Source organism: Mastigoproctus giganteus, chromosome 4 (genome assembly GCF_048544385.1).
Source record: "Mastigoproctus giganteus isolate SK-2022 chromosome 4, ASM4854438v1, whole genome shotgun sequence".
Taxonomy (NCBI): Eukaryota; Metazoa; Arthropoda; class Arachnida; order Uropygi; family Thelyphonidae; genus Mastigoproctus; species Mastigoproctus giganteus.
This window is the reverse complement of record NC_143578.1, coordinates 45,223,320-45,240,763: the sequence shown is the minus strand read 5'-3', so window position 1 is coordinate 45,240,763 and position 17,444 is coordinate 45,223,320. Positions and strand designations below refer to the sequence as shown.

General features: G+C 40.6%; 1 protein-coding gene across 1 annotated transcript in view; it reads right to left on the bottom strand.

Annotated features, from left to right (window-relative positions):
- Nucleotides 1-4,338, bottom strand: part of LOC150086687 (centrosomal AT-AC splicing factor-like) — a 54,660-nt gene extending 50,322 nt beyond the window's left edge. The window contains exon 1 of the mRNA XM_090372227.1: nt 4,211-4,338. Within this exon, the coding sequence (XP_090228353.1) occupies nt 4,211-4,336 (126 nt within the window). The 5' untranslated portion in view covers nt 4,337-4,338. The remainder of the gene's footprint in view (nt 1-4,210) is intronic.
- Nucleotides 4,339-17,444: the final 13,106 nt, after the last annotated feature.

Genomic DNA, 17,444 nt, shown 5'->3' with positions numbered 1-17,444 from the left:
TGTGACAAGTGTTGAAATATGTTTTTTTTAATGAAAACCCCTGAACCAAGAGGTAAACAACCTAAAGTTATTAGAACCTACTGTACTTGGTATCATACATGGGTTGAAGGCTGAAAAAGCAAAAGATACTCATTGAAATTAGACTTGAATTTCTGCAGATTGTAATTATTAGAAAAACAGATGTGAAAGAAAGTTGTTCCATATAACAGAAGTAGAATGGATACCTGAAGAAGAGGAAAAGTTGGTTCTGTTAGTTTGGACCTGGATACTGAATGAATTCTGACTGGTTGCAGCATGTGTTCATACTGGTTTGGAAGAAAGTGGGGCAATTACTGATGCCAATTCAGAAGAATAGTGACTGTAGCAGTATCTACAGAAAAGGATGAAGCAAAAATTGAATGGCTGTGAGACAGACTGGGGAGACTTTGAAAGAGGTGGTTCATTAATTAACCTGACTGCCCTCTTTCAAATGGAGTCAAGAAGATTGAGAGAGGTTTTGGTTACCAGCATAGAAGTATTAGGCAAGGGCAAATGATGTAAGGAAGCAAGCTTATATATCAGCAAAAAAAAAAAAAACATCTCATCTGTCTATTCCCTCTCAATAACTGTCTAATTTTTTCTTAAATTTATTCAAACTACTTGCCTCCAACAACACCAGCTGGGAATTTATTTCAATAATCAATCACTCTGCCTAAAGGCAAATTTTCATACAATCTGCACTCACCATTCTTTTTCGATTTAAATTTATGTTCCCTTATATGAGTCACCTGAGCATTGGAAACAATACTCCATTCTAGGACAAATATAAGATTTTTGAACGTAGCAGTATCTACAGAAAAGGATGAAGCAAAAATTGAATGGCTATGAGACAGACTGGGGAGACTTTGTAAGAGGTGGTTCATTAATTAACCTGACTGCCCTCTTTCAAATGGAGTCAAGAAGATTGAGAGAGGTTTTGGTTACCAGCACAGAAGTATTAGGCAAGGGAAAATGATGTAAGGAAGCAAGCTTATATATCAGCAAAAAAAAAACAAAAAAACATCTCATCTGTCTATTCCCTCTCAATAATTGTCTAATTTTTTCTTAAATTTATTCAAACTACTTGCCTCCAACAACACCAGCTGAGAATTTATTTCAATAATCAATCACTCTGATTAAAGGCAAATTTTCACACAATCTGCACTACACCATTCTTTTTCGATTTAAATTTATGTTCCCTTATATGAGTCACCTGAGCATTGGAAACAATACTCCATTCTAGGACAAATATAAGATTTTTGAACAGAGTAGGTAGTTGTTCAGAAGAATAGTAATGCTGAAAGTGAAAAAAAAAAAAAAAAAAACCCAATTTTTGGATGTAAAGGAAACAATATTTGTGATGTGCTTATTTACATAGGGAGATCAGAAATCTGGGTAATCGCTAATAGAGATATGTGATCTTGTCTAGCAATCTGAGTATAGGGGCATGACTTTTTTTGTCGAGATTCAGAAACGGGTACCCCTTCCAGACTACTAGTGATACGGCCGTGATTGACGGGTGCTGACTCCACCCATTGTCACATGATCTCCTTAACAGACGGAAACAAACAGCTGGCATGGATGACACGCACTGTGTGCCAGCCGTGTCACCTGTGCCATGTACCTACCAGCACTGGAAACATGAGACACGCTGAGGTTTTTCTGGGTTACGAAACCGAAAAATTAAAAAAAAAAAAGAACTTGTGTTTATTCTCGGCTGAATAATTCCGGGGGTGTGGGGGCTCCAGCCCAGAATTTAAAAAATTTTTTTAAATAATAATAAAAATTAAAAATAATGATTGGCTGATTACAATTGCATATTCACATTTTAGTCAGTTCTTGATTTGTGCGAGTGCCTGTTGCTTGCTGCCGTGAAATCTCCTTTGTCACAGGTATTTTTCACAAGAAACAGGTGCAAACACTAACAAAATTGAGGGAACATGGAGTGCCATTAAACGGCAACTGTCATTAAGCAAAGTCAATGATCAGTTTGACTCCTACCTCGGAGAGTATATGTGGAAAAGGAAACATTCCGGCAGCAGCAATTTAACTATGGAATTTTTAAAAGCCGTGAGCTTAGTATATAAACCTGAAACTGAGGATTGAACGAGGACATTAGACCGATGATGTGAGTGGTTTTTCTTTGTCTCAGTTCAATCCGATTATTTTTCATAGAAATAGCATAGAAAAACTTGCATTTTTGTTTCTGTTTCGTAAAATTTCCTCTAAAATTACCTTTTCGTTTTCTTCTTTACAGCCTTTCTCATTGTTAACGCTCGTAAAATAGCATAGAAAAACGTGTGTTTATGTTTTTTTCAAATACTGATTTGCCATTCCTTTTCGTTCGTTCTATTTACCCTTAAATTACCTTTTGCCCTTTTCTTTTTCAGCTCCAATTTTCTGGGGGAAAAACAGCAGGGGTTAGGGAGCAGTAGCCCCCACCAAAAATTTAAAAAAAAAAAAAAAAAAATGCATTTGTGTTCACTCTCATCAGAAATTATCATTGTTAATGCTCACAAAATAGTCTAGTTATGTACGGGCGAGAAGAATCAGTAGTTGTATTTCGTGTAAATTTTTGTTTCTTAGTTTTTTAAAAATTGCCTTTTCTTTTTTCTTCATTTCAGCTCCGCTTTTGTGATGTCTCATGACATACTGCGATCCCCAAATATTTTTCCTTTTCATCTTTTGTTTGTTTTATTTTTAAAAATTGTTGATTTGCTGTTCCTTTTCTTTCATGAAATTTCCTTTTAAATTACCTTCTCCCCTTTTCAGCTATATCCGACTTATTCAAATGTCATATAACATTTTGTGATAGCGAAAAACATGCATTTTTGTAACTTGAACTTTCAAATTTATTGGATTTATCCTTTGTTTCCAGCCGCCATATTTGTTGCTGTGCCAAGTGTCGTCCGTGTGTCACTTGACTCCCACTGGCAAGGAGAGGAGGGGGAATGCAGTGAGGAGGTGGAGTCACAACCCATCAATCATTGCTTTCCCCCTCCTCTCCTCACTGCCATTTTGAAAGGGGTATCCATTTCTGAATCTCTACCACCTTTTTTTAATGTAGCTGAATTTTGTTCAGTAAGATATATTAACAATAAATTTCATTAAGGAAAAAAGGGCTAAATCCAGATCTTGAGTAATGTTGTCTCTGTGCAATAGGCATAGTCTTAAACAGAGATACTGTCTGGTCGAGTTCTGTGATTGGGTGATTATTGTAAATACCTTCGCTGTTGTTGTTGTTTGTTTGGTTTTTAGGAGCATTAGCAACTAAGGCCATATTGCTCCGAAAAAAATGCCTTTGCTATAGTTCGTCTTAGTTAGGGTGTTCATCCCCAGTCTTACCGTTGTTTTTTTTTTTTTTTTTTTGCAGAAAATGAGTTCCCTATTTAAAAATAGAGGTAAGAGATATTGTAACAAATATTAGTTTTTACGCCACTTCAGGAGGGATTTAAGCAAAAAACGTGGTTACTTTTGAAAAATTTGTAATTATTTTCGCTTATTTTAATTCTATATTGCCATTTCTCTTCATCTTTATTTAGACTTCGATGTATTAACGGGGTTTTTGGCGTTTTATGTGGGTGGGAAATGCAGTGAGTGGCACCTGTCAATCACTGCTTTATTTCTGACCGTTGGTCGAAATATGGACTTGCACCCAAGATCTGGAGTTTTACCGAAAAAAAGTTTTCTATTTCTTTTACGTTAGTTACTGCTAAATTATAAACCACGTGGCGTCTCTATAGGCTCCAACTCTTGCTTTTTTGCTTCAAGCTGGCAGAAAAATGCAGTCTGAGATGAACAGAAAACGAGCAGATGAACAGAAACTTAGCAGAGCTAATCCTCCCTAGATTTAATAGTTGCTGGCTTGGCACGAATAGTTAAAAATGCTATCTAAATATAAACCATTAAGAAATAACTTGTTCCAACACTTTAATCCCATGAATATTTGAATAATAATAATAATAATGAAATTATGAAATAACATTTACCCACATCACAGAGAAAAAGCTGGTTGAAAGCCTTATTCAAATTCATTTATTCAAAAAGGGAAACGATTACTAATGGCTGCACATTTAAAACCATGATTAAAGCAGAATACCAACCGTTCGTATAATAAAACAAAAATAAAAAATATGGAAAGTAAAGTTTCTAATTTCTTGAAGTTGTATCGCTGGAAAGAAAAATGTTTTACCTTTTTTCCAAATTTCGTGAGGATTTCTTTTAATTTTTCCTGATGACGTTTGCTATATACGTGTTTCTTATTTGAAATATAATTAAATTTGCACACATCGCAAAGAATAAACTGGTTGAAAGACATTACTCGTAAATTAATTTCTTTAAAAAGTGAAACGATTTTTAATAGTCGCACATTTTACCCTTTTATTACGTGGCAACGAAATAACAAAATCCATCCAAGAATCTTACACTACAAGTCTTACACAAACGAAAACAAACCATTAGTAAGAAAATAGCAAACAAAGCGCCCCCTACCAATTAATTGCTATTTTATATTCGTTGCTGCCAACGAATATAAAATGGCGACCAGAAGGGTTGATAACTGTGTTCTAACTGTTTTTATTTGTCAGGGCTACACGAGAAAAAATGTATGCACCCACTTGTATATGTAAATTTCTTGTGTTATCTGGTCAGTTTGTCTGCTTTCTGGATGAAAAAAAAATAGAATTCCAAGAGAAACAAAACTTTGTTACCCTCGCTTCAGGCTCATAATTCAGCAATGGTGTCAAAAAAGGCCATTATTCAGTCATGGTGCCAAAAAAGCGGAAAGTTCCTCATGTCGTTGATGGAATTCGAACCCAGGCACTGTTTTCTTGCGGTCGATATATATACAGTGGTACACTTTATTATGGCAAGGTATGGACTCAATTTCCCAAGTTGTGTACTCGCTACCTAAGCCGTTGGCCAATGAGAGGGCAAACAGCATCAGCGAACTGGCCTACCTTTCCTACTAAGGGGCCAGACTCCAATTCGGGGCCCTCTCCACAATTTCTGGGTTTAATTCATCGGCAGATTAGATAGCCTGTGGATGCACCTTCCCTCCATATTCCAATGCACCTCATTGAATCCAACTTTCAAAACCAATCCTATAAAATATGCCAAAAGGATAAATTAAGAAAATCTTAATACTTAAATATAAATAAATATCATATCAGGATTTAATCAAACTAAGTATCGGGATTTTTTGGGTCTTTAATAAGCTTAAGGCAAAAGCTTGTACTTCTGAAACAAGCTTATTACGCTCATTTCAGTTGGCTGTAAATCGATTTCTTTGACCATCAAGATAATATTATTGTAAAGTAACTAGTTGTAAATGCCACAGAGTCATGTAATTAGGCCATAGTGAGTATCCAGTGCAATGAAGATAATGTTTTAAGGTGGCCCAACCACAGATTAAAGTGAAACTGAGGGAAAAAATATATAAATTCATATTGGTGAATCCCCACGCGAAGCCCTCGTGAGTAGCATAGTTGGTAGGATCGCTATCCTCCCCACATCGGGTGGAAAAAACCGGAGTTCGAGTCCCGTCGATGGTGGAAGAATTTTTATGATCCCTTTTCACAACGTGCCTGATTTAGTCAGTCTCAGGCGAGGATAGTGTAGTTTTCCTCCCGTAAACTCGTTTTTTTTTTTTTTTGGCTAGCCAGGGCCGCTGCAAGTGGATAGCCGAGATAATCGCCGCTTACCGACAGCAGTTCAAGAGGATATTTACAGACTATACATGGAACAATATGGCCTTAGTCGCTGATGCTGCTAAAACCTACAACAACAATAACAAGAACTCCAAGCCGAAGCTTATATACGAACTATGTCTTTACGAGCTGCGTGGTATTGCATTTAAAAGTAGTGGAGAACGAAAAAGATAGGGGTAATTGTGCAGGCAGAATTGAAGTTCTCCGAGCAGTGCAGACAAGAAGCTAGGACAGTTCGTAAGGTTTTGTTAATGATATAAAGAAATGTAGCCAGGATTGGTAAGGATATGATTACCCCGTTGTACAAGGCAATCGTTGGGCCACATCTTGAGTGCTGCATACAGGTCAGGAAGCCTCGTTTTCAGAAAGGATGTGTATCTGTTGGGCGGTGGTGATATCAACTGAAGCAAAGTGGCTACCGCCTGAGAGCAGCACTTGAGAAAAACATGACATTCAATAATTATTATTATAATTAGCCATATGGTGCAAGGAAGCTTTTGCTGCACCTGCCAAAAAAAAAAAGAAGAAATTTCTGATGAGTTACCCCTGAGAGAGAGAGAGAGAGAGAGAGAGAGAGAGAGAGAGAGAGAGAGAGAGAGAGAGAGAGAGAGAGAGAGAGAGAGAGAGAGAGAGAGAGAGAGAGAGAGAGAGAGTCAGAAATAGAAGGGAATCACCAAGAAAGAGAAGAATGATGATATCCAGCTCAGGACCCTAGATGTGCCAAGCCCATACTCACCAGATGTGAGCTCCTGGGGGTAGGATACACCAAGTGAACATTTTCTTAGGTACATCTAATTTTTTCATGAAATAGAAAGCTCCTTCAGAAACAATATCACTGCTCGTACCATAAAGGAGGTGAGCAGATACACAGGGTTAAAAAATTGTCATATTACGGTTACCCAAGAACAACCTCAGGCTTGCTACTCATGTGTATTATGTCCATAAATTCATCTGTTCTCCAGTCGGTTGGTCTGCTTTGCTTGACAAAAAACCCGAGTTTTCGGGAGTAAACCTTGGTATCTCAGCCACAAAGTGAATACAGCCCATAAATGTTCCACACTTCATTTACGGTATTTGAACCAGGGCCTTTTCTACTCAGGGGTTGGGAGGACGGTGATTTTAACCACTTCGATACCTGCGAGAACAGATACATTGCGTTACTCTATGCAACCCAATGTATCTGTTCGCAATCCAGAGCGAAAATGGGCAAGACAAATGAGTTAAGCGACTTTCAATGTGGCATGGTAGTCGGTGCTAGACGTGCGTATCAATATCTCAGGAAATGCACTCCTGCTAGGGGTTTCATGTAGAACTGTGCTGTGGGTGAATCAAGATTGGTCCAACAAGCAAATAGCATCTAGCAGACAGAGATGGCGCTGTCAGAAACATCCCGTTGATGTGAGACGCAAATGAAAACTGACAAGATTTGTGCAGAATGACCAAAGGGATACAATTAGTCAAATAATAACCCAGTGCAAAAATAGAAGCCAAAGAGGTATTTCAGACAGCACCAGTCGTCATATTTTTTTATGGATGGGGTATCGCAGCTGACGAGCGAATTGGATTCCACTCCTCTCAGCTAAAAAAAAAAAAAAAAACAAGATAGAAAGGTTACAAATGGATGTTCAAGAACACCAACACTGGAAAGTAAAGAGTTGGAAAAGCATCATTGCCTTGTCTGACGAATCCCTATTCTTGATATTTCATGTTGACGGGACGACCAGAATGTGGTGGGGGAAAAATAAAAAAACAGTATGAGTCCATAGACCCATCTCGCCAGGTGGTTCAAGTACTGTGCCATGTATTAAGCGACAGTTAGGTTATGTTATGTGTGTGTTAAGCACCAAAGCAACTAATGCTATGAAGCGTCAGTAAATTGTGTCTGTAAATTTGCATTATTTTGTGTGCTCGATTTGACTGTTTTCTTAATGAAAATCTTCAGTGTCGGGATTAAAAAAAAAAAAAAGAAAGAAAGGACGGTTGAGTAGCAGAAAACAGAGGGCAGTTAGCATTGGGTTCTGCACTTCTTCGATTACTGTTACTAGTTGAGTTTCCCAGTTGTCAGTGGTAGGCCTCTTAATGCTTTCAAAATTTATTAACGATATTGATGAAAGAAAATCAAGCTCATTATCTAAGTTTGTAGGTGACACAATGGTTGGCAGAATGATTAACAACAGGAGTATAGGCATACTACTGAAACAAGAGCTAGAAAAATTAAACACATAGGCTGAGAAGTGGCAAATGCTGTTTGGTGTCCCTTTATTCTTAAATAAATAATTCTTAAACAACTGGTAAATGCAATGTATTGCATATGGGCAGCAGTATTCCAATATTAAAATACCAATTGAGTGGTGCCAAAATCAAAGTACAGAGTAGTAGCATATGATGCGAGAAAGCAAATTTCCAATTATAAAGAATCAGCCAAAAAAAAAAAAAAAAAACTTTACACATCACCTGTCCATCACCAATAATTGTCTAGTTAGAACAGGGTTGGAGATTGTCATAAATTGCATATCTGCTGTACACTGAAAGGACAAAATTCATTGGATACCTCGTTCCAGGGCAACGCGACGCTGTCACCCATCTCGCTAGTGGACTAACCCATTTGGCAGGTATATAGGTACACTGCATTCACGTACACGGTAATTCGATGTCAGTATGGATAAACGTCGTGAGTTAACTGACTTTGAAAGAGGGACGATAGTTGGTGCCCGACGCATGGGCCACTCTATCGCGGAGGTTGCACTATTCCCGTTCGACAGTATCAAGAGTGTATCAGGAATATACCATTTCCGGAATAACATCTCATCGTGGACAGCACTGTGGGCAGAGAAAGGTGGTGGTCGACTTCTGTCTGGCTTTGTTTCAGCCAACCGGAGAACGACAGTGGCACAAATCAGTGTTCAATTGATCAGTGTGTTGAGGATCAAACGGTACCAGGGATTTCTCCCATCACCGCGAGTTTACATTGTCGTGTGATACAGTACACTGTAAATGCCAGAGATTTAAAAGTGTATGGATATTGTACACAGTGTACTGTTGTGTACCGTTGTTCATCTGGTCATTTAGCCGCTGAGCTCCTAATGAAACCCAACATTGCCCACACTTCGCCCCGTGGAGGTAGACCAGGTACACCAGCACATAATTTGAACTCTGGCAGGCCCTGACACCTAATTTCCTGGGATTTCAATGGCAAGGGCCTAAAAAAAAATAATAATGATAATAATAAAAAAAAGAAAAGAAAAAATAACGACTCTGTAGGGGTTATACGCAGAAAGGTGTATAAGGCCGAAAAATTGGGCAAACAGAATTTTAGTACTTTTAAGTTTCGACTGTGTGTGGGGCATATGCTGTGAGAAGTAGACACGGTGGGTGGGGAGACTGAATACTGGGGGGGTAGAAGTTGGAAGTAAGGGGTCGATAGAGAGATTGACCCCTGCAATTAACAGTGGCACAGGCCCATGTCCCACCAGAAGGAAGAGTGGGGAGGCGAGGAGGGGAGGGACAGGGACAGGGACTGTTCCCCCGGGAAGTGTTAAAGAAGGCACCGTGCAAGGGAGCTCTGGTGTAGGTTGCCAAAAGGCCTTTGGTGTTGCCTTTACAGTTGGTAAAGTCCAAATTAGTGGTTGTCGATTTCAGCAGGTTTGTCTGGAGGAAGTCAAGAATTGTCCTCACAGTTCTGTTATTGAATGTTCTGTTTTACTAATGGGCATCTTGGTTCGGTGGATATATCTTTCGCTACTGTGGATCATCTTGTTCAAGTCTGCCTTTGTTGTGCCAGGAGGGGTCTTCATCTTGTGAAGAGATCCTATGCAAAGCAAGAGAAGGCCCTGTATTCATCCTGGGTGTCTAAGAGGTGAGATTCTTGATCCTCTGGAATATATCTGATCTTCGTAATGAAGATACAACGAAGGTCTTCATATAGCTGGCAGTCATAGACAAGGTGATGCCAGCTCTCAAGGCCCCCCCCCCCACAGGTACATGTTGGATCCTCTATGATGCCGAGAGCGACGAGTTTAGCATTTTATAGAACCGTGACCAGTAAGTAAAAACGTTGTGATAGGCATGGCGAGAACCATGGTGGGGGTCTGGGGAAGGTTCTATTGACATCTGCTAGGAATTTTCTGGTGATCTCTCCCTTGGTCGAGTTTTACCACCTAGTTTGCCCTTATAGCAAGAATCACGCGTAAGGACTGGGGGCTAAATAAAAATACCCTCTCCCTATATTACAAAACCCTCTTCATCCCGGTAATTATGTAGGGATAGCCAGTATGGATGACGAAAACCAGCACAGTAACAAACAGGAAAATTCTTGAAACAATTTATAGGAACATACTACTTACAATCACTAGAGCGAGTAGCACAGTTAGTACGGAGGCGCTCCAGGTCATTGCAGGTGCACTACCCCTTGACCTGTAAGTTACTCGCGCGGGACTAATGTACTACCACAAAAAAGCGATCCCAATTACACTTGTGGCATAACCCTTGACGTGACAAGTGGCAGGAAGAGGGAACAAAAAAGGATAGATGAATTCCTAACAGAAACCTGGCAAAGAAGGTGGAATGAAATCACCAAAGGAGCAATAACCCATAAATTTCTTCCACTAGTGACAAAATTGCACCCGAAAGCTCCACCGTGGTTTTTCCCCGTCCTTAACATTACGTATCTACTAACGGGCCATGGTCCGTTTAAGGAAAAACTAAACATGCTAGGCATAACAGAAGATAGAAATTTTACTTGCGGAGAACCCGAATCATGGACTCATGTCATGCATGAATGTGAAAATTATGACGACATAAGAGCAAGCCTCATTACAAACATCCAGTACAATCCAGTTAACCAAGAAATTCGACTCCTGAATACACAAGAAGAGTTTGTAGCATTTACGAACTTTGCAACTCAACTATTTACAAGAAGGAAAACAATTATTGCGCTACAACCTGTCCAGCAGGAAGACAACAACACTCAATAGAAAAGCCTAAACTTAGAAGGAATGGATGAACCAGAACAAGGGAGAAACTCAAACAAACCAGAATCAAAGAAGAAAATTCAACAGTAGAGAAAAACACCATTAGTTTCTAAAAGACTAACCAAAGTTGCTCACAGGAAAAGGAGAAAACAACTATCTTGGGGAAAACTACCCCAGACAAGAGAAATTCTCGTCACACTGACGAATTTCTTGAAAGAGAAAAACACCGAAGCGTCCCAGAGCTAGAGTAGAGCGCTATCTGGCTCTCAGATCGTGCACCTGCAAGATTTTCTTTAAACCCCATTTCCTCTCAGGGGGAGAACCCTCTTCCCCACTTGCCACCCTTCTTTCCCTCTGGTGAGGCATGCTCCACTTAAAAACGGGGGGGGGGGGGTCATCTTCTCTATCGACCCCTTTTCTTCCTACTTCCCCCAAGTCTTCTGCCTCCCCACCCAATACTATCGTCTTACATAGCGATCAGCCCAACATCAAAATTTAAGACATACCAAAATTTATGCCCGACCTTTTAGGCATTACAGACTCAGTGTAAATCCCAAACGATGTTTAAAAGAACCTTAACTAACTAAACTACCCTCGCGACTTCTCCAATTTATTTTATTTTATATATATATATATATATATATATATTTTTTTTTTTTTAGGTCCTAGCCACTGAAATCTCAGGACAGTAAGTCGCAGGACCTGCCAGAGTAAAATAGCCTCACTGGATACACCCGGCCAGACTCCCCGTGGCAGGGTGTGGAAACGTCAGGTCCCACTAGGGGTCTGGCGGCTAATAGGCCGGATGAACAAAGGGCACAACACACGATGTGTTGTGGCCTTTGTCATGCATGAATGTGAAAATTATGAACCATATAAAAGCTCAGGCTTGCCCGAAACATAAAAAATATGCGGAGATGGGGGAAACCCCAGGAGCCGCTAGATCCTTAACACAGCTTACACCTTACCTTACCTAGTTTGCCATTCCTGCTGCAGATGGGCACGGAGGCGATATTTTTCAGCTGTCTTGCCATTTGCTGGATTAATTGTAAAGTTGAGGAAGGTTTGTGGATTTACCTTAGAAACGTGGTACAGTAGACCAGTTCTAATGACCTCGAGGTCGAGAGGTAAGGCATCAGCCAGGACCTGGATGGCGTGATTGCTCACTGTGCAGCAGGCACGGGAAGTGACGAGCAGTATGGAGTGTTGGATGGCATCCAGCATCCTTCTGTTGGTGGCAGTGGTAGCTTTGGTATACCAGATTCAAGAAGCATATGTTATTATCGGCGTGAAAGCAGTTTTGAAGAATAAAGATAAGGTCTTCCGGTTGAGTCCCCAGTCACGACATGAGACCCTGGCAAAACCAGGGCTGCATAATTTCGTACCTCTTTCCTGATGCATTTCAGATGAGGTTGGAATGAGCATGTTGTGTCGAGGATAACTCCCAGGTACTTTAATTCTGTTGAGAACATGATAGTTGTTCCATTGATTCTGATCAGCGGGGTTCTTATGTCCAGCTTGCCTTTAAGAAGGAGAGAATTGGTTGGGGATAGATGGAGATTTTTGTCTGAGGCTCATTCTTGGAGAGTATGGAGGGCTTGGTTTGCCAACTCCTCGAGGTGGGCTCTGCTGTCAGCAGCCACTTTGATCATGAGATCAACGGCATAAGCTTGGGAATTTACCTCCCCCACGCCCTTGTTGAGGAAATCATCCATGACAATGTTCCAGAGCAGCGGACCCAACACCGAGCCTTGTGGATAGCCCCATAGAACTGTTCAAGAAACACTTTGGTATGGTGCGTTAACCACTACCTTCCTATTTGAGAGGCATGTTTTGATAGTTTCATATAGGTTCCTTGGTTAGGTGGCTCTGCACAACCGGTCGAGGATGTTCAGCCAGAGGGTGTCGACTTCGCCAGGACGAAGTCGACAGAAATCAGCAAAATATACTTTTTGTCAGAGTTGGCAACCGATGTGAACAGGTTTTGAAGGGCGTCCACAGTAGAAAGTCCAGGTTTCAATCCAAATTGGTTTATAGCTGAAAGGTTAGCATTCTCATAGTGTTGGAGGATTCTTTGGTATAGGAGTCTTTCAAAGAGCTTATAACAGGAAGTAAAGCGATTGATCTGTAGGATTGTGATAGGTCAGGGGGGCTTGTTGGGATTCTTTAGAATTAGTTTTAAGTTTGCAACTTTCCAGTCATCGGGAAAAATTCCAGCTAGTAGGCAGCGGTTGAAGAGATCAAAATCATCTCCTGGGACAGAATTCAATGGTCTTTTTTATTATTTCCGGCTCCAGAAGATCTGACCCTGGGCATTTTTTGTTTTTAATGAGTGCTGCTGCAGCATGTTGCTCTTCCAAGTTAAAGGGAGGTTCCAGGTTCTGGATTTCGTAGTTGTTATCAAGGCAGAATTGCAATTGCACCTCTGTGGCTGGGGCTGCGGGCTGCTGGAAGGTGACGTCTAGAATGTTGCAGACCGTCTGCTCCCATGAAGTTGTCATGGTACCTTGTGGGTCCTAGTGGTGACTACTTCCTCCCTTGGGAGCTTATTGGTGGTGACTGTACACCACCCACCAAGGGGTTGTCATTACCAGTAGTGGACACTAGTCTTTCCTAGGAGCATTTTTTGCATTCTCTTATCTTTGCTGTGTATCTGTTGTGGGACTCTCTGTATAGGTTTCTTAGGGGTTCGACCTCATGTTCAGGCCAGGAACGCCACGCTCGTTGGAAAGCCTTACGTTTTGAAATTGTTTCTCGTCGCAGACGGGCCAAGTCCTGACACCACCAAGGGACTGCACCAGGCATTGGATTCTTTTTGCTTATTGCTTTGTCAGCCGCATTTGTGATAATCTTTGTGACTTCCTGCTGGAGCTCATCTGGGTCCATTTGAGAGCAGTAATCCGGTGTAAATGTTGCTGCATCCACCGTCATCAGAGCCTTGAAGAGCTCCCAGTTCACTTTCTGGATTGCATATCTGTGTATTATCTGTTTCGTTGGGCACTACCGGGAAAGGTTTCTATTCAGTTGGTATGTGATAACTCGGTGGTCCAATGTGGTCCACGATTCTTGAACCATCCAATCTGTAATGTTGCCAAAGAAGGATCTGGTCGAGAGCGAAATGTCAATCGTTGCCTCCCACAGGGTGTTACAGAATGTTGGGAGATTATTTGGATGGTAGAGTATTGCAAAGAGAGAGTTGGAAAGGAACTCTTCGAGCCGCTGACCATTTCTTGTTCCTCATCTATTTGGTGTGGAGCTGTGCCAAGCTGGGGAGCGACAGTTGACATCGGCCCCCACGACGATGTTCTCATTCTGGAGTATTTGCAGGACAGATTCTAGATATCTGATGGCTGGATCAATATCCTCCCCCGGCCTGCAGTACATGGAGATCACATAGAAGTTTCCAGTGGACTGATAATGTGGGCACACACTGGCGAGGCTATACAGAGTTGGGTAATCTTGGTTGCAATGAGGTTTGGTTCTCAGACTGCAATGGCCGCCCATGGGGTGTCATCGTCCGGCTGAATGATTTTATATCTTAATGGGTACCCCCTGACCCGGCGCATGTGGATCAAATCACTGCCGACTTCAACGAGGGATGTGCCAGAAAGTACTCTACCAAGACCATCAGGCGATCATTAGCTGCAATGGGTTATGAGAGCCGCCGACCTAACAGAGTCCCATTGCTAAGACCACGACACAGGACTCTACACCTCAACTAGGTGAAAGAACATCTGCGCTGGGCGTTGGATGTTTATAGACGGGTTTCCTGGTCCGACGAGTTCCGTTTCCAGTTATTTCGAACGTATCTGGTGGGAACCGCACGAAGCTATGCACCCATCATGCCAAGAAGGAACTGATGAGGCAGGTGGACCGTCGGTAATGGTCTGGGGAGTAATCAATTGGCACACGTTAGGACCTATCGTAGGTCTAGACGCATCTCTGAACAGTCCAGGTTGCGTGTCCACCCTTGCAGACCATCTGCATCCCTTCATGGTCATCGTGCACCCACGGGCAATGGACTCTTCCGGCAGAACAATGCGCCTCCCCACAGAGCCGTAGTGACTAGAACATGGTTCGAAGAGCATTCCGCAGATTTTACCACCATGGAATGGCCTCCCCATTCACTGCACATAAACTCTGTGGAACATCTCTGGGATGCTGTGGAAAGGTCTGTGCTAGATTTGGATCCTCCACCCAGGAATTATGGACAGCGGTGCAGCAAGCGTGGATGGAAATACCCGTGGAGTGCTTTCCTGAACTAGTGGACTCAATGCCTCGCCGTGTGACTGCCCTTATCCTAGCGAAAGGTGGGAACTACCCGTTACTAGGTAGGTGTCCAATGATTTCTGTCCACTCAGTTTAAGCACAAGGAGACCAATTTTACTCGACTAGTTTTATGAAAACCCTGTAACTGAAAAATTTGTTCATTCCAGCAAATATCAAAGCTCGGAACGAAAGTTGCTGAATTTTCTGAGGTTCGATTGCATACTCTTTGGTGAGAATGTTTGCACTACTTCAATTCCCATTTCACACTAATTTCATTTCCATGAAGCTCCTGGTACAGCTTGCAGTTTAAGGCTATCGGAAAGGTTGAGGGAATTGGACCATAATCTGCCACACTGATTCAGTGCGAATTGACAGATCGACCGTATTTAGCAGTCAGGGGCTTGAACCCCAATCTACTCAAAGAGCTTGTGTTATTGCAATCCCAATCCTGACCACTCCACCACGGAGGCCTTTTTCGAAGAAATTAATATTAAATTTGATACAGAGTTAGAAAAGGTATTTTAAAATTAATTAATTTTTTAATTTAATTCATCAAAAATTGTAAAATTTACTTGATAAAATTTAGATTTAAAAATTTGAGTTTAAAAAATTTTTAAAGGCATTACTGGATTTATAAAAACCACTATAATTAGAAAGTATTATGATTTTGAAATAAAGCATTTAATTAATTTACGAATGTCATTCGTATAAACAAAAATTATGAACAAAACTATGAACAAAAATTATGAAATTAAAAATGTCATGCATTGTTTATGAAATAGATGTTAGGAATATTTTTAATACTCCAAATCTTGAGTTTTAATTTTACGAATATTTTTTAATATTAATTGCTAACAGTATTCTAACAGAGCTTTTTTTTTGTTTGTTCAAAAGATAATATAAATGGAGAACTTAAATATCTGTGAAACTTATTAAGCAGATGGGACTAATATATTTGAATTTACCTCTTCAGTTTAGTTTAAAAAGTGAACCGATTTAAAAGTGTTGCCGTGTCATAAAGAGGTGGTTGTTGTTGTACTAGGATTTTAGTAGCATCGGTGACTAAGACTATATTGCTCCGTGTATATTGTCTGTAAATTGCGTATGTTTTGAGGTAGAATTTCTGCTTCCTGGAAGAAAAACTCAAGTTTCCGGGAGAAAAACCATCCTACCTTTGCGTGAGACCGACTAACTCAGCCACGTTGTGAAAAAAGCACATAAAAATTCCTCCCTTCATCGAAGGGATTCGAACTCAGGTATTTTCCACCCGGTGTGGGGAGGAAAGCTGTTCTACCTACTATGTCACCTACGAGGACTCAGCGAGAGGCCCAACCCTCTGAAGTCATAGAAGACAAGGGGTCCCTTCTCTCTGGTGGGCGAAAAGCCCCGTAGGGGGGGGGCCCACAGAATATAACTCAGGTCTACATTTCGCACAGTTGATTTTTTATACGTCTACCTGTCTACTGTGCCAGATTGGGAAAGATGTCAGCATGAGATCCCGATCTAGTTCTCTCTAATAGAACTCTGTTAGGGAGATTCCTTTATGCAAATGTGTTTAAACCTCAGTCCAATCTACTTACAACTGTTGTCCACCTCACACATACTGTACCGGATAGAAAGGCTAGGGTTCGAAACCTGTCAATGACGCAAGAAACTTTTATTTTATGGTTTTTTGTCCAGCAAAACAGCAAATCGACCAGAGAACATAAAAAATTAAGGACATAATACATATGGAGAGATGAATTAATTTTCGGGGGACCCTAATATGACACTTTACACATTTTAATCAGGAGAGTGTCCTATGACTTTTGGTAGAGTAGTATATGCATATTTTGCTTGTAATATTAATGCATTTGTATTATTACAAGCATAATATCATCCAAGGAACATGTTGAACGATGTATCTGAAGTGGTTCATTTAGAATGCACACTACCAAAAAAAAAAATAAAAAATAATAAAAAATATATATATACATTATAAGATAGTTTTTATACATTATAAGATAATTTAAAAGCTAATTCTGTTGGCACATCTTTTAAACTTCCATTTTTTTTCTCTTCATGCGAATTCGAACAGTATTGCGATGTTACACTCATCTTAAGTCATGGAGAAAATATTAAATCATGCTCTAGCAGTCTAGTGATGTACCAGCAGAAAGATGGAGAGGCCTTCAGAGTAATTTTTAAATTTGATAATCCTAAAATAATCCTAGTATTTGCTCTAGATGGAAGTATATCCGTTAACCAGTATTTACATATGTGTTCACTATTGGGGAACGTACATGTTTTCTCTCAGGTGCAGTACAACTGTGCGATTGGTCTGCTTCACTGCCCTGCACCTGCTAATGTGACGTAGAATATCGAAGCTTTCCCCTTAGAGTCACAACATCGTGATATCTTATGTTTCGCCTCTGTTTGAGGGCTGTTTGTACCGGCCATTTGTACCTGAAATAAACAGTTGTATTTTCCAACTGCTTCT